A 16,243-nucleotide genomic window follows, 5' to 3' on the forward strand; every position below is an offset into this window, starting at 1 on the left:
TATGCATTTTATAAAGTTAACACAATGTATTAACTGGAAAAGATCACCTGTCAGGTTACTTTTGTATGTTGGTGGTTAAGGCCCTGCCTTCAGGTTTAATTTTCATGCTCCTGGCAGATGGCGGGCCCAAAGATTAACCCACTGTGCTCTAATCTGTCCTCATCTTGTAATGCACAGAGCCTGTCTGTGGTAACACAGACCCCATCACACAGAAACGTGAAGCACAATTAGCACACACATTGTTGCTAAAACCTGGCACATGTTGAAATAATGTGAAATGTTATGTTTTTATCCTCTGCTGCAGTGAATGTGACCTTTGTTTCAAATACCTTTAGATGTGTGTCAGATGTAATGAAAGCCTGAGGGTAATGTACGTGTAAGTGTCTTTCCAGTGGACACACTAGGAAATCATATGGATAAAAGCTCACTGCTCATCTGTAGTCATTGTCTTAGTTTCTAATCCTGGGCCTTCAATCACTGCGGCGCATGCTGACCTTTTTGTTCCTGTTGATGAAAGAGCCATTAGGCCGTCCATAGGGAAACTTTAGGGTATATATTGGAAATAAATAAGTCAATAGGCTCAGAGTGTACTGATGTATTTGTGCTCAATATCATCTACTGACAGATCTGCTCTAGTTTGTTTGTTTCCTTTTTTATATTGAAAGTTCCATTCGCCTCCTTGTGAACACTGATTCATTGTTTCCACCTGTGTCTGGTTGTCTTCCCTTCCCCTGTGTATATAAGGTGTTTGTCTTCATTCATTTTGATGTTTCTTGGGTGTCTGTCCAGGCATTCCAGCTTTTTCTGAGTTCCCTGCATGACCTTACCTTTTTTTTATTACTCTGCCCTGGCTTGGTTTGTACATGGAGTATGTTGTATTCAAAACAGAAAAGCAGAGCATGTGTACTAAGATCAAATTATTGGTTTTTGGTTTAAAAAAATAAAAAAGCATTAAAATTACACTGCAGCTCTTATTATAATGATATTAATAAAAGTATAGCTGAAGCTTTAAATTTATATTACCTTACAGTACATGGAATGATTCCATGAGTTTTTTTTTCTCAGCAGCATTTAGGTCAGTTGTGTATGATGATTATTATGAGCACGTTTTTGGCCTGTCGTCAGTAAGTGATGTTGGTTGAATTAGTTTGGCTCTAGTCCTGCATGTCTCTGAAACGTGAGGATCCATAATGACTACCAGATAAATTAAGACATGAAGAACATTTTGGATTATGACTCTTATAAGGACCAAAAAAAAAAGCCACAATCTTGTACATGAATTCCATATTTTCACTCCTTAACCTGGACAATACAATATCTTTGTAGAAAATTATATTTCAAAAGAGTTTTTTAGGTTTGTAAAAACACTCTAAATACCTAAAAACAATGCACTGAAACAAAAAGGCTTAGTTGTTAAGCAAGAGATCTACCAAAAATAGAAAGAGGAAACTCTGAATTATTTTAACTGTACTTGTGTCACTACACGATCACTGTCTGTCAGAGCACCTGTTATGAAGATACCCAATTCAGCTTTACCATTTTGGATTATTATTGATAATCTCTAGTGTCGTTTGCCAAGGGCAGAGGGTCGCTTTTAGTACTGGTCCACTCTAAAAACTAGGTCATGCTTTTAATCTCTCCATCTAAAGTATACTGTAGGTTAACAGCCTTTCATTTTCATAAACCTCACAGACAGCCACCGTGACAGGATGAATACACAGAATCATACATCACAGAGACTTCTAAAAGATGCAGCCAATACTATTACTGCAGGAAGGATCAATGATGCAACACCTCTGAATAGTTAAGACAATCTAACATGTCCATGTATTAATAAGACTTTAAACATTAAGGAGTCAGGAGTGCTATCACTTAAAACCTAAAGAATGATAAACCGTTTGCAACATTACTGTCACAACAAGTATGAGACAAACAATATGATTAATGTAGATATGAAAATACAGTTAAATCATTTCTAGTTCCACATTATCCATAATACATTTTTGAATTTTGGAATTAAAAAAATAACATGTAATTTGGGATAATGAGGTGATTGCAATGTTTTTGGTATATTTGCCATTTATAAGTAGGCTTTAACTTTTGCTCTTTGGCGTCCAGTTCTCTTTATTCCTTTTTCAGTGCTGCCCCCAAGTGGTTGAAAAGTGGTGGCGGAGAACTTTTTTTTTTTTTTTTTCCTTAAATCACTGCTGTTTATCGTCTTCCTATGTATATTCATAAGTTCAGCCTGCATAGAAAAACTGTTATTATAACGTATTTAGCTGTAATTTTACTTAATAATATATACAGCTTTGATTATTATTATGAGCAAAATAACATATATGTCTAAATCTATAATTGCCTTATTTTTTCTTACATCATATATGTCCAAATATCGCTACCTTTGACAGACGAAGTCCCCAAATCCATAAAAAAGGGCTGTGTCGTATTTTTCACTTAAAATAAATTTAACAGTAGGTAACAGGTTTGGGGTCACACACAATATTTCCACAAAAACATTGGTATAAAATAGAATAAACCCTCAAAAGGAGGCGTGTCTTATTTATCTCCAACACTATTAGAGTAACAGTGGAATACACTTGTGCTTTTTTGGATAAATTAATTACATATTAGCAATCAAAATAGCCTATGTGTACCGCATGAGTCCATCACTTTCACTCATATCAAGTTAGAATGAAGGTGTTTACAAGTTGGTTACAAGTTTAAGTCAGTTTTATCTCAAACATGCTTCTTTAACGTGGACTTCATCCTCGTTAAAGTAAAAGAAAATTTCCAGTCAGGCACGAAGGGGGCATTTGCTCTGAAAAGGGGGGGGGGTTCTTTAAAATTGCAGGTTGTTTGGAATCACGTGACCCCGCCAACACAGGATGTCCCACTGAGAGCGAGCCGGAACGTGAAGCGTGGCTGGCGCTCGCTCGTGCAGTGTGGGACTCAGCACATGAGAAAAGTTAGAGACAAAGTTTGGAGCGATATTTTTTTTTTCTTTCAAAAGTAAAAGAAACACAGTCCGATCAATTTCAGTGTCCTGGAGTCGCTTTATTCTATGCTTCTTTGTACAACTGTGTGTTTACTCGTACTCGTTTGGGCAATTTAAAACTGAATAGTTCATTCAATCACTAAAACTTAAATACACCAAACATCATCCTCGCTCGCCGTCAATGATTCTGCACCTCCGAGCCTCCGCGCTGCATCTGGCAGAGGAGAGGAGCCCGCGTCCGAGGATACAATGAAGCAGTGTGTCCTTGTCCGAGACAATGCAGCAGTAAGATGCTACGAGGACACGCTTCTCACAGGACCAAGGACGCTTTGCTCGACTGCACAGAAAGTCCAACTAAAGGTTTGTAGCACTCTCCACCTGAACATGTTCACATCTGGTGTTTTCTGTGGTAGAAAATGACTTAAAGCTCAGTAAAGACGCTGCCGCTTACAAATGTCCCGCTGTCGTGCGGTGCGCGTAAAAAAAACGATAAATGCTGGATGCTGTGTTATCTTCTGTTTCATCTGCTGCCTGTTCGTTTAGATGTGTGGATGCGTGTGTTTCCTTATATGACGTGAAGGATGATTGTGCAAATATGGATGCTGTGTGCGCTGGGTATCGTCCACTATAATCAATATTTTTTTCACATTACAATCTTTCAGATTACATTTTTAAATACGTCAAAGCCTCCTAATCTCATTTATGCGCACCACAGATTAATAGTAAGCAGAAGTATTCATTAGTCTGTATTTATTCTGGTTCAGTAGATGGTGGAAATGACACTGAATTGAAAATCCCCTCCCCCTAAATGCAAACCACACACACACACACACACACACACAAGGGGTAAGTAATGGTAAATGGTGACATCCAGGCTTAAATCAATCGCTCAAATGATAAACAAAACCCACACAAATTAGAATAGAGGTGGATATTTGCCTATAGCAGTTAATTGTTTGCACTCCTGAAGCAGAGCCTTCAGTGAGTATATTTAACTTCCAACATCTCCATGAGATGCTGCTTGGAGGCTTTGAAGGCAGCCATTAATGTAATTTGTAGTGAGATGATAAACAGAGTGATGTGAGTTTCTGCTTGAGCAGATAGTCAGATTTGCCAAACGCTCCACTAACTCTTGAATATGTAAAAGTGCTCAGCTCAAGTGCTTCAGCCTGACAGTTTGACGGCTATGGCGTATTAAGCTCAGATAATTGGCTGATATTTACTCACAGAGCAAACGATCACTCCACAACTGCTTGAAAACAGCGTCTTTTCCTCTTAATGATACACTTTGTAGAGATTATTCACTCTCTTGACAGGACCAAATGTGTGTGAGTACAATTTATTCAAAATTAGGAAAGCAGTTATACTGAATGAAATCTAATAAAGTTCACTGGTAAAGCTGTTCAGAGGTTTTCAAGAAGGGCATTGCGACACCAGTGTGGGTTGCCTGCATAGCTGTTACACATGGCAAAGTAATGCAATATTCCTAAAAGGGAAAGGGAAGGTTATACTACAAGCAAGTACAAGCAAGTACTACAAGCAACCTGAAGGCAACCTTTGAGTTCCCCAGAATGATGCACTGATGCAGCAGAAGTGTTGAAATTGCACCGCTCTGAAATCAGCATTTGTCATGGCTCCTGTCACCTGTATACATGAATCATCTTTTTCCTCATGCCCAGCCTTACTGGCACCATGTCCTATGGTTCAAAGAAACTTTACAAAAGCTGCTGCTGTTGCAAAAACTGTCGAAACATCCCTGAGGTTTCTGATCATGTTTTGATGTAAAAGCAAATTTAGGTTTATTTATCTATGAACTGTGCTTTATATGTGTATGATGTGAGGCCTGAAGGATCATTAACAACATCTACTTTTTATATGTTTTTCTCTCTAATCACAGAATGAAGCCTCTGTATGAGAAGCTATGACATATACACAGACTAGGCTATAGACGTCTATTCACAAAGCCAGGACTCAAGAATGAAGACCAAGTATGCAGTCGTCTTCATCTGTATTATGGCCCTGGTCATCATTGAAAAGGAAAGCAACATCCTCTCAAGGTAATAGAAGGGTTGTAAAATTTCCAGCCCATCCTCACCATGAAAATGATGAGGCTATGTCCCATCCAGTGGTTGCAAGAATAAAAACATGTAAAATCTCACCCCATCATTATAGCAGCCTTGTCAAGAGGTAGCCATGTAAGCTTGCTGCAGATCGTTGAAGTTTGCTTTTTAACTTGACTATATCGTCATTTAAGCCGTGTTAGCAATAATAATAATCCCCAGTTACACAAAATGTTTTGCCTTAACACAATTGAACTGGTTTAGCCAGTCTCTGGAGGTTTCACGTTTTTGGTATTTTTATTTCGAAAGCTCTGAGTTGGAGTCACAGCATTCCTTGGAATCTGGCCATCCACATATTATGTGTCATTGGATAGCTGATAAGAATTCAACCTTTCTGGAGACTAAATCCCGTACTGTCTAGGTTGTGGGATATTATAACAGTTTGTCAAGTGTTGCTGCTTTGGATGTCCTCACTAGTCTATATGTAAGTATAAAATATGTCTATGGTGTTTATGCTGTTGCTTTTGTTGCTACTTGACATTTAATTTAGTCTTTGTGTCTCATCAGGGTCTCTGACAAGTTGATTCAGAGGCAGACTCCACAGCAGACCCTACTGGATTACAGTAACACAACGCAGAAGGGCTCCCTGATGTTACTCAAAATGCTGCTGTCGAAACTCTCTGGTACAAAAGGGAATTTTTTTAATTTCTCTGAGGAGCAAGAGGAGAAAGTACTGGACAGTTTAGGCATGTCCAGCTACAGCAGTGGCCATAAACACATATTGCTTATGGCCACCACACGAACAGGTTCCTCATTTGTAGGGGAATTTTTTAACCAGCATGGGGAGAGTATGTTCTACCTGTTTGAGCCTTTGTGGCATGTTGAACGAATGCTGACCATGGCTACAGAGGCAAACAACGGGACAGTGCTGGCAGGAATCTACCGGGATGTACTACAGGGTCTCTTCCTCTGTGACTTTTCTCCTCTTGAGAAGTTTATCTCTCCCCCGCCTCAGGACCACGTCACCCCAGCTCTTTTCCGCAGAGAGTCCAGTTTATCGCTCTGTGAAGACCCTGTCTGTACCCCTGTGATCAAAGATGTTTTTGAGAGGTATTGAATGTTTTTCCTTATACGTTTCCTTATACTTTCCTTATCCTTATACTATTATTTAAATAGTTTAAATAGTTTTAAATAAGGAATGGCTGCTGAATTGAGAAATGTTAATATCATAATTTAACAACAACATTCTCATGTTCTCTTAGGTATCACTGTAAGACTCGCCGCTGTGGGCCACTGAACTTGACTCTTGCGTCTGAATCCTGCCTTACCAAACAACACTACGCCATTAAGACTGTGCGTGTGCGCCAGCTGGACACATTGCAGCCTTTGGTGGAGGACCCTCGTCTGGATGTCAGGGTCATCCAGCTAGTTCGAGATCCACGAGCCATCTTAGCGTCACGCATGGTGGCTTTTTCTTCTAAATATCAGACATGGAAGACCTGGGCGCAGGATGGCCAGGTACCCGAAGATGATGAGGAGGTGAAGAGGCTCAAAGGAAATTGTGACCACATTAGGATTTCTGCAGAGGTGGGACTGAGCCAACCTCGCTGGCTGAGGAACCGCTATATGTTGGTGCGCTATGAGGACATTGCTCGCTACCCTATGCAGAAGGCAGAGGAGATGTACAGGTTCACAGGGATACCATTTACTTCCCAAGCGAGGGAGTGGATTCTGAGGAACACACAAACTACACAGGAAGCCAGCGGGATTTACTCCACCCAAAAGAACTCGTCAGAACAGGCAGAGAAGTGGAGGTTCAGCATTCCCTTTACACTGGCCCAGGCAGTGCAGAGAGTGTGTGGGCCCACCATGAAGCTGTTTGGGTACAAATTTGTAGATGATGAAAAGACACTGTTGAATAAGTCTGTCAGTTTGCTTGAGAATAAACTGTTTTATTAATCTAAAGATTACATTTTAGCTGTGAATCTGCAGAACACTACCAAGGATCCGAGCCAGGAGAAGCCATTATTGCACACATCGATAGGAAAGGTGCCATAAAAGAATGTGTTTTACTATAGCAGTTCGGTGGGCCATAAAAATATAATTATACTCGCCAATGATGTTTCTCATTGTAACAATGAAGAGCCACTTGATAAAGAGAAGTATTTATTTGCATACAGCATTCACTGAGAAGCCTGGCGCTTGAGCTTTATCTCATCGAAATAAGTATCCGTATCAAGATGGACTGTAAGAGTAAAAATATTTTATTGGTTGCTTGCATGTTTGGATTTTCAGGGATAAACTACATTCAAAGTTATGATGTGTTTTTTGAGTTTATGTATGAAGGAACGGCTATTTCAGTTCATCTTCATCAAGTGCTTCTAGGTACGTTTATAATATATAAGTCCTCTGGTGGACCAGCAGAGGAAATTATTTCAGATATATATGTATAGGGGTGCCAGCATGGCTCCGGCTTCCTCCCACATTCTAAAGTTGTGCTGTTAGTTTTAATTGGTGACTCTGAATTGCATGTAGGTGTGAGTGTGAGAGTGAATCTGTCTCAGGTGAAATGAATGTGGCAATATGTTTTATGGTGTCTTAGGAAGCATATTGTTTATTATGCTGTGTAACAATACAGGTTCATTTTTCAACCAAATGCCAATTGAAGCAGTTCTTTTGTGTGTAAATCATGAAAAAGCAGAATATAAGACTGAAAATTAGGATGGATACATAGTACTCATGAGGCTATATTAAATGTGATAACACTAGATATAGTGTGCGTTTGTGAAGGTCTTCAGCATTCAAGTGCCTGCCAATAGTGCAGTTGTAGTAATATATCTCCCAGCACTTTCCTAGTACTACGGTAAATAAATAGGCAGTTTAGGTTTACAAAAGCAGCTTTTTGTAAAATAATCTGTTCATAGGCACAGCATGAAAGAAACATTTAATCACATCACAACTCAAAGTAATAAAATTACTAGAAACATTAGGATCTACAGAATCCACCCAATAAGGACATATTCTATGTTTTAGTGACAATTAATATATATATATATATATATATATATATTAGTTATATATATATATATATATATATATAAATATATATATATACTGTATGCTAAAAGGTAGTCCTGTGGATTTAAGTGAATTCCAGGTGGTGCTGCATTAACTGTCACTCTTGATGGTATATAAAGGTAACCACTGTGACTCTAGTTCAATGGAAGCATTGTGTTCAGCTTGGCTGAGGCCCTCTTGAAACTGCCCTGGTGCTCATAGACAGGGATATGCCTTAGAGATTTATATAGTAGTGGGCTTATACTAACCTCACTTTGAAAACATTAATATGAGTATATGTAGTAAGTAATGGGACTTAGGGCAAAAGGAAAACTGTGGAATACAAACTTTGCAACTTAGACTGTGTGGACCTAAGTTACATAAAATATATTTTAAGCTGGTACTTTGATTTTAAAAGGGAACAAATATTTCAACTTGAATGTTAATAAATTAAAGCCGCTTTTAAGTCTGAAGTAAAAACCAATTCATTTAGAAAATCAAATGTCTTAAATCATTAAGAACTCCTTACAGGCTATGTTAGTTGCAAAACTATTCAGACTTCTGAGTGCTACTGTTACATTGCCACCTTATGTGAACAAATATATTCACCGTTAAAGGGAGGAGTAGGTCATTTCTGAGAAACTTTGTTAATATTTGAAGTCAGCAGCCAAACATAAAAACCCCTCCCTTCAGTGCACATTCAAAGGCTCAGCCCCCGAAACTGAAGCCTCTGCATCCGTTTTTATACCTTTCAGTCACAGATTAGTGAATTAAGAGATTTATAAAACCAGAGAAGATGAATGTTGGCACTTACCGAAGTAGTGGGTGCCTTTTTTTAATATTGACTTTGTTAACATCCAGCAGTGTTAAAATACCACCAACTGTGCAGAAAGGAGCAGGAAGTGGTACAGGAAGTATTTCAGGCATAAACACAGGCAGTGTGTTTATGGTATTACCTAAATATGTGTGAGGTTATTGATGGTGGGGAGAGCCTGTAAGACTTTAATTGTAGCTTAAATGCAGGAGGAGTTGGTCTTTTCACATGTTGATCCCTGCATTGTTCCTCCAGACATTTAAAGACTGCAGAGAAGAGAAGGAAACTCCAGATAAACAATGATTACTTTGAGGTTCTTCTGCTTCGTTATCAGTGTACTTTCCAAAGCTGAGCAGAAATGTACAGGGTCTGAGAACGACACGGATAAAATAAGGATTAATGCGGTGTTGTTTACTCAGTTGCATTCTCTCAGTTTAGCTCCTCATCCAAATGCATGCTGTTGCCAAGGATCCCCAAAAGGCTGCGTGTGAATAAGGCAGAAACAGGGAGCCCATTCAGGTCTGCATTCTTTCTGTCTGTTTCACATCCCAACTGAGAAAAAGCACTTTTAGAGTTCACAGCTGTTGGTCAAGCTGATTTTCTCCCCCATCGTTTCCCTGATGTTATTTCCACGGCAGCACAAGAGATGTTTTTTATTATGCAAAAGAAAAAAGGTCTTGAAGAGCCACGTCTGGAAGCATCTCAAGTTTCCTCAAGGTTTCCTGTGTTGTTTTTGACCAACACAGGTGGTGCTCTGGAGTAGCTGACAGTTACAAGCAGGTCCAACACAAGCGGCAGCTTCCATGACTTAATGCTTTTGGCAGGCTTTGGCTAGGAGCAGGAGGAGACAGGAAATGGTGTGGGTCAGGTTATAAACATAACCATGCAATGGGCTGGCGATAAACAAAGATGTCAAATCTATTATTTTGCTGTCACAAGCTGCTATCACTATACTTTCATGCTCATCTTGTATTAACCATAAAATGGAAGTACTAGCAATCAATAACCTGCACATACCAAAAAACACAAGTCAGTCTGCCACCAAATATCTGTACTATCTGCATGCCCACATACATACACTGGCATATCCATGTTCTCTCTAGGCTAACACTGACTTTCCTTAGGCCCAATCTTCATTATGCTTCCCTGCTCCAGTCACATATGACAATAATAAATCACAATTTGCTGACATATAACTTATGTATTGTGTCATTGCACTTTAAACATCCTCTGTCTGACCTGTGAATTACTCCATTACTTGTGTGTGATGATTGCACAGCCTCACTCCTTTCACTGTGTTGTTGAATGTAGACATATGAAGGGTGACTCTACTGTTGCAAGGTAGAATGAGATAGGCCTTACATGTTTGGCCAAGTATACTGTAGTTCTTCTGTAGAAATTAGCATGTGCAGTGTGATGAGGTTTGGGAAGAGCTAGTCAATTCATTGGGTGAATAGTTTCGGTGTTGTCATACTGTGGACCTTTGGGTTTTGGCTTTGTTTTAGTCGAAGAACACAACGTGAATATATTATTTTCCACAACTGGCTGTAGTTACACCTAGATAATGATCTAGCTGTGGTAAACTCATTGCATCCTGTTTACCCCTTTTGACACACTGGCTTAGATGAAGCTGTGATAATGTAAACCACAATAACTCTGTTGACATTTGGTGGCTCATGACTTCAGTTCCTGGTCCTCAAAGTTTAACACATCCTGCAATAAATAATTCTTTTTTCTATAACCTTTGCAAACATATTGTGGTGACAAAAATTAAAATAACTTCTGCTGTATGACATACTGTATACATATATGAATCAGTGCATAGAAACCTAACTGTTCACCCTTAAAAACGACTATTTTCTTGCTCCGTGGGTGACACTGGCGTATGCTGCCCTGCCATTAAACTACTGTGCCAACAGATAGACACACTGCGCTTTTATGCACACAGATTCAATGACTCCACTTGTGCTCGGATAGGGAGAAAGGTAAGGCAACAAGAAACCCACCTCCCCCCTCTGGTAGACCTTTTTCTGGCTCTCATCCATGTTCCTCCTCTCTAAGACATCTCCTTTCAACACCTCAGTTGTTCTTGAATCCAGCGTTTTTTTCCTCTTGGAAGAAAACCAAATTTCCCTGATAAGTGCTTTTCTGGGAAAAAACTGTACTTTTGGGTTTCTGTTTCTGCTTTATGGGTCATCTTGGACATTATGACATTCATTTAAGTAATCTAGCATCACAAAATCCCTGTTAGCCTGCTCTAGTGCCACCCTTCATGCAAACACACACGCAGACACACTGCACACCCACCTTTCTCTAAGCACACTCAATCTCTTCTTACGTGCTGCCCGTCGTTGGAAGGTAAATAAACCCTGTGGTTGGGGTGGAACACAGGGTGCCCTCATATGGCTCTGGAGCTGCTTTACCTGAAAGAAGCCTTGTGTTTTCTTCAGTAAGGTCGCTTCGCTCAGCTGTTCCTTGGCTATGCAAGAACAATCTGCTGTGATGAAATCTCAAAAATGAAATCAGCTCTACAGAAACATGATTTTAATCTAAAATCATAAACAGTACTGTCAGTAGTGAATAAGGGATATTCAATGTTGAAGTGTTTATTAAAAGCATTTATACTGTAGTGTCTCAACTATTTTGTATCCTGTAGTCCTGCAGAGGGCAGTAGACACCAAAGGATCATCAACTGAACACATGTGTGTGTGTGTGTGTGTGTGTGTGTGTGTACATGCAAAATGTATAATTGTCTACTGTATGTGTGTGCACAGAGCCATGTGGAAATGCATAAATGTATATTTTATATGCACGTGGGCATATGTGCATTTGCATTTCTGAGGGGCCTCTCTCAGGTGATTGCTCATACGTGCAGCGGTAATTGTTGTGACGTATTATCTTCCTTATTACAGGAAGTTTTCTTGCAGCTCAAAACAAAGCTGAAGATGGCTCCTGCTTAAGGCTGAAGTTGTCGTGTTCTCTGTTTTTCCATCACTGCGTCCCTGGAGTTCAATGGGACGGAAGTGTGAAACATGTCCACATCAAAGAGGGTGCAGGCCGGCACTAATCCGCAAATAATGACAAGCAGGCAGAGCTGAAGTTAACACACATGTCCCTTTACTTACTAATCTGTGTTGGTATAGAACAATCCCTCATGAGGACACTTGCACACTGCTGATAAAGAAGAGTAGAACTGTCAGGACTCTCCAAGCAGTGGGCATTGTGAATGTTATATTTCACACACACACACACACACACACCTTTTTAACTGTCAGGTGGACAGCCAGCCCTTGAGGGGAAATTCTTCTCAAGTCACCTGTACCATTGTTTCCTCTGCTCTTCCTGTGTGAGGAGCCTGTGTTGTTTGAATACAATGGGGTCAGGGAAATCACAGCACCTGTCAGACAGACACTCCATCATTGAGACAGAGGGGACTGGCAACAAATTTCACAAATGTTCACCACAGAATAATGCAAAGAAAGGATTTCATATAGCCCTTAATAGCCTTGGTTGGTTATATTAGTTGTCGCAGCATTTTGTGCCATTTTGAATTATTTTAATTGCTTAATTATTTTAATTTAATTGCTCAAACTTTTAAATGAAAAATGACCTGTATGACTGAGAATCTTTAGTGACATCAACAAATGTATAATGAAATTGTATGCGAAAAGTTACATATTTTAAAATAAAACACAATTGCTGAATGCTATAGCTTATTTCTTAATAGCTGTTATCATAAATAAACTCATTTCAAATATGCATTTTAATTAGTTATCAATAAGTTATGTTTGGTACATTACGTGAAATTTCCCAAGTGAAAACTCATTTTCCGATTATTGTAGCCATCACCTGAACGTACGATAAATTCCGTGGCCACTTGGGGGCAGTGAACGCAACGCTGACGTTTGATCACGTTCCGTTGTTGTTAGCAAAGTTTTGGGAATTTCCAGTTGGATAAAGTAATTGAGCAATAATATGTGGAGTCATGTTTCCGGTCGCCTCCTGAATGTAAGTCTAATGTTATCTCTTCTTGCATGTTGGTTTTGGTATTTCTGTCTAACTTCTGGGGGAAATATTTGACGCTTTAGCTGCCTGCACAAGCTGTAGCTGCCTAACAGGTGGTGTGTATTCACTGTGAAAAGCTGCCTGCGGCCCAAATCAACGCACTGAGAGCGAAAAGGTGTTGTATGGAAACGGTTCAGATAGTTAGAGAAGCACAGAGAAGCTGACAGTTCACACACAGGCAGAGTTTAGTTTATGTGTCTTTCTAGCTTTGATAAATTAGCCTAAATGTAGCTAACAACCCTTGCATACTACCGTCATGATTCAAATTTCAACCCTGTTTTTGCTCCAACTTACTAAATAACTGTAGACATAAACTTGGTGTATAATAGAACTAATTGGAGACATGCAATATGGTATAATACATTAATTTAAATGTAAGTTTAGCTTTTGTTTTCTTCATAGATATAGAATCAATTTCTGCAAAACATGAATGTGTGTTTATGCTGCATGTGTCTTATTTGTGTTTTAATGCTGTTGGCTTATGTATGTTAAAGAGAATCAGCTTTCTAAACATGTTACACAGCTGCAAGGAACATGTAACTGATATCAGAACAGAAATGGATATCGTATGATATTGTGCCATTCACTGAGTAATGCTAAGCCCTTCTATTCACTGCTAAATCTCCCAGCGAACTTCACAGAGGCAGCCAGGTTATGTTAGGCTGACATAAAACAAAAGGTAACGGTGTGCAGCTGAATGTTTCCTGGATGCGGAGCCCCGTAGGAGTTATCTGAAGTGCCAGAGATGGGGGATTAAAACTCGCTTTGGGAATGTCAGCTTTGTCAGATAATACAATCCCATCACTGCTGGTGCCGCTGTCTTCATTAAAGTTTTACCATGCTACCTCAAATACAGTGGCTTTCATCCAATATCTGCAGACATATTTGACACTTTTTGAGAAATAAAGATTATTCCTTACAGTGAAGTAAAAGTTGCCCATAGTGTTGACCTTTTTTCATACAAGAAATTAGCATAATCTTGCTCTTTCCCTTTAAAATACAAAACTATACAGCATGCTCCTGACTGATGGATGTACCCCATCCAGGTCCGACCACAGCAGATCCCCACAAAAGATTCTCGATGTTACCTTATCCTGTGTTGTTTCCACTGAACCCCTCTGTCAATCAGTCTGCTGGTCCAACCTTCTCAAGTTGCATGAGCTATGATTAGCAATTTCTACCCTTATGTATGCTCCCTGCATAATTCATGCTCTTTGTCCTTTTTGTTTGTCAGCTGGAGAGAACACGAGAGGGGAATCCCACCCTGCTTCAAGAAAACCCAGAGGGTTTGTCTTGTGGGCGGGAGTGAAAAAAATAATGTTTTGCATTTTTAATTATCCCACCATTAGGTGATTTATAATTGATGAGGGGATGATTGTAAGGTGCAGGTTTGCCCCTCCGTCTTCAAGGAAAGGAAATGGTGTGGAAAGTGTTGGGTCATTAGGCTTTTAGGGACCGGGTCCTCTCCTGATCCTGAGACCAGGTATTACAAAGCAGACAGGACATCCCATACACTGACTAAAGTGGAGCAAGCTTTTGCCGTTCTCTTGGTTGACTCTTCTTTTGTGCTGTTGTGTTATTCTCCTATAGGGATGGTAAAGTGTGTCACAGGAGAAGCCCTCCTTGGTTAACAATGTGTGTTTAGAAAGCAGGACTCACTTGAGGAAATTGCTCCACCTGATATAATTTATCCATGATGTGTTTTGTTTTTTTCTATTAAACCGACAAAGGAATCAAACTTTGTTCCTGTCTTTGAGGTCACTCTTCGAAAAATGGTTGTGTTTTCCTCCAAGTAAATCTTAATCGCTGTGTTTTCATCTCCGGGGCAGGACAGTAATGACCAATTCTGAGTGACTGACCATGGGAATGGGCACAGCTTAAATCCCCTTCATCCCGGTCCCCGTGCGCGCTTGAGTCGCACACACATACACACACTCAGGGTTACAGAGTTGAGTCTGCTTTATGGTGTAGCCACCCTTTGATTCACCGCTCAATGAAACTTGTGACTGTTTTAATTAAGGGGAAAATACACTGACAGTGTAGCACACGGAAATCCGCCGCCATGCACATAAAGGGCGCTAATGCTTTTCTTCCTGTCGACGCAAGGCTGGCCCCCTTTTGTCAGACTGACCATTCACTTCTCATTCATTTTCTTCCTACTCTTTCTTCTGTTCTTAAGGGTGGCATTGCATGAGGTCTGTCGCTAATGACAGGAAAAACATATTCAGGGCTGAGCCAGGTGAGAGACCTTCATGTGACCGGTTGGGATTGACATTGTGTGAAAACACATTTCTTCCTCTGACACTATGTTTTGTGTCTTGTTTTTGTGGGACAGTACTGCCACGGGGGATTCCTTAGGGCAACCAAAATGAAGAACAGCTTCACCCTCTTCTGTTGTTTGGTGTGCCTCAGGGCGGGAGTTCATCCCCACGATCCTACAGGAAATAAATTAAAATGTGTTCTCTATTTGTCTAATATGGCACTTCTTAGAGAGAGTGATTAACCTTCATACCCTCTGATCAGGATACATCTTTTGGGTCTCTTTTGAGTTTGGTAATGAAAAAGAATCACACTCTTTTGGTCATCAAACTGCAACCAAAACAGCTGACAGCTGTCTGTGGGTTCCTATGTTAGTCACACAGGTACAGTTGTCTGTTGTCGTGGTATTTTGACAGATGTTTCACAGAGGTTTGTGTATGCTGGTGTGTGACAAGTCCTCTCTTCCTCTGGGGATCAATGTCTGTCCTGTTCTCTTGCCGATCTGATGTTTATCTGCTGGTGATCAATCACAGTGTTGACAGCATGAGGGTTAGAGTTACCATCCCCACTGCCTCAGAGTGGGTGTTGTATTGAACAGAAGGGACAGATAACAGCTAATAGGAGCTGGAGTACATATGTTTTTATTATTTTATGCCAATTTGTGCTTTACCTTTGCTGTTATACAAAAATTAATTCAGTAGAATTAACATTTTACTCAATTTATTAAATGTTTTCATCTCAGGGAGGTCTATGAATGAGTTTACTTTAAATAAATTGGTAAGTCTAGATTTGAAGTCAGTATGTTAAATGCTTAATACATTATATCGATAGGATTCTACTGCTCACTTGGAAAACAGCCATTTATTACTGTACAGAGCTGGTTTCTGGTATCCCAGCTCAAAATAAAGCCCCTACAGTGTAAAGGGCCTCTTTGCACTTGAAATAAATGATTAATGATGATTCCCTTCTCACAGCAAATAGGCCCATGTCAGG

At 39.8% G+C, this 16,243-nt stretch overlaps 1 protein-coding gene across 1 annotated transcript; it reads left to right on the forward strand.

The window, feature by feature from the left end:
• Positions 1–2,922: 2,922 nt before the first annotated feature.
• On the forward strand, positions 2,923–7,652 carry chst3a (carbohydrate (chondroitin 6) sulfotransferase 3a). The gene is made up of 4 exons (XM_028423369.1): positions 2,923–3,355; positions 4,893–5,052; positions 5,623–6,165; positions 6,318–7,652. Exons 2-4 carry the CDS (start codon positions 4,973–4,975, stop codon positions 7,012–7,014), a joined length of 1,320 nt encoding a protein of 439 aa, XP_028279170.1. The 5' UTR covers positions 2,923–3,355; positions 4,893–4,972; the 3' UTR covers positions 7,015–7,652.
• Positions 7,653–16,243: the final 8,591 nt, after the last annotated feature.

The sequence above is a fragment of the Parambassis ranga genome, chromosome 15, assembly GCF_900634625.1.
Source record: "Parambassis ranga chromosome 15, fParRan2.1, whole genome shotgun sequence".
Lineage (NCBI taxonomy): Eukaryota > Metazoa > Chordata > Actinopteri > Ambassidae > Parambassis > Parambassis ranga.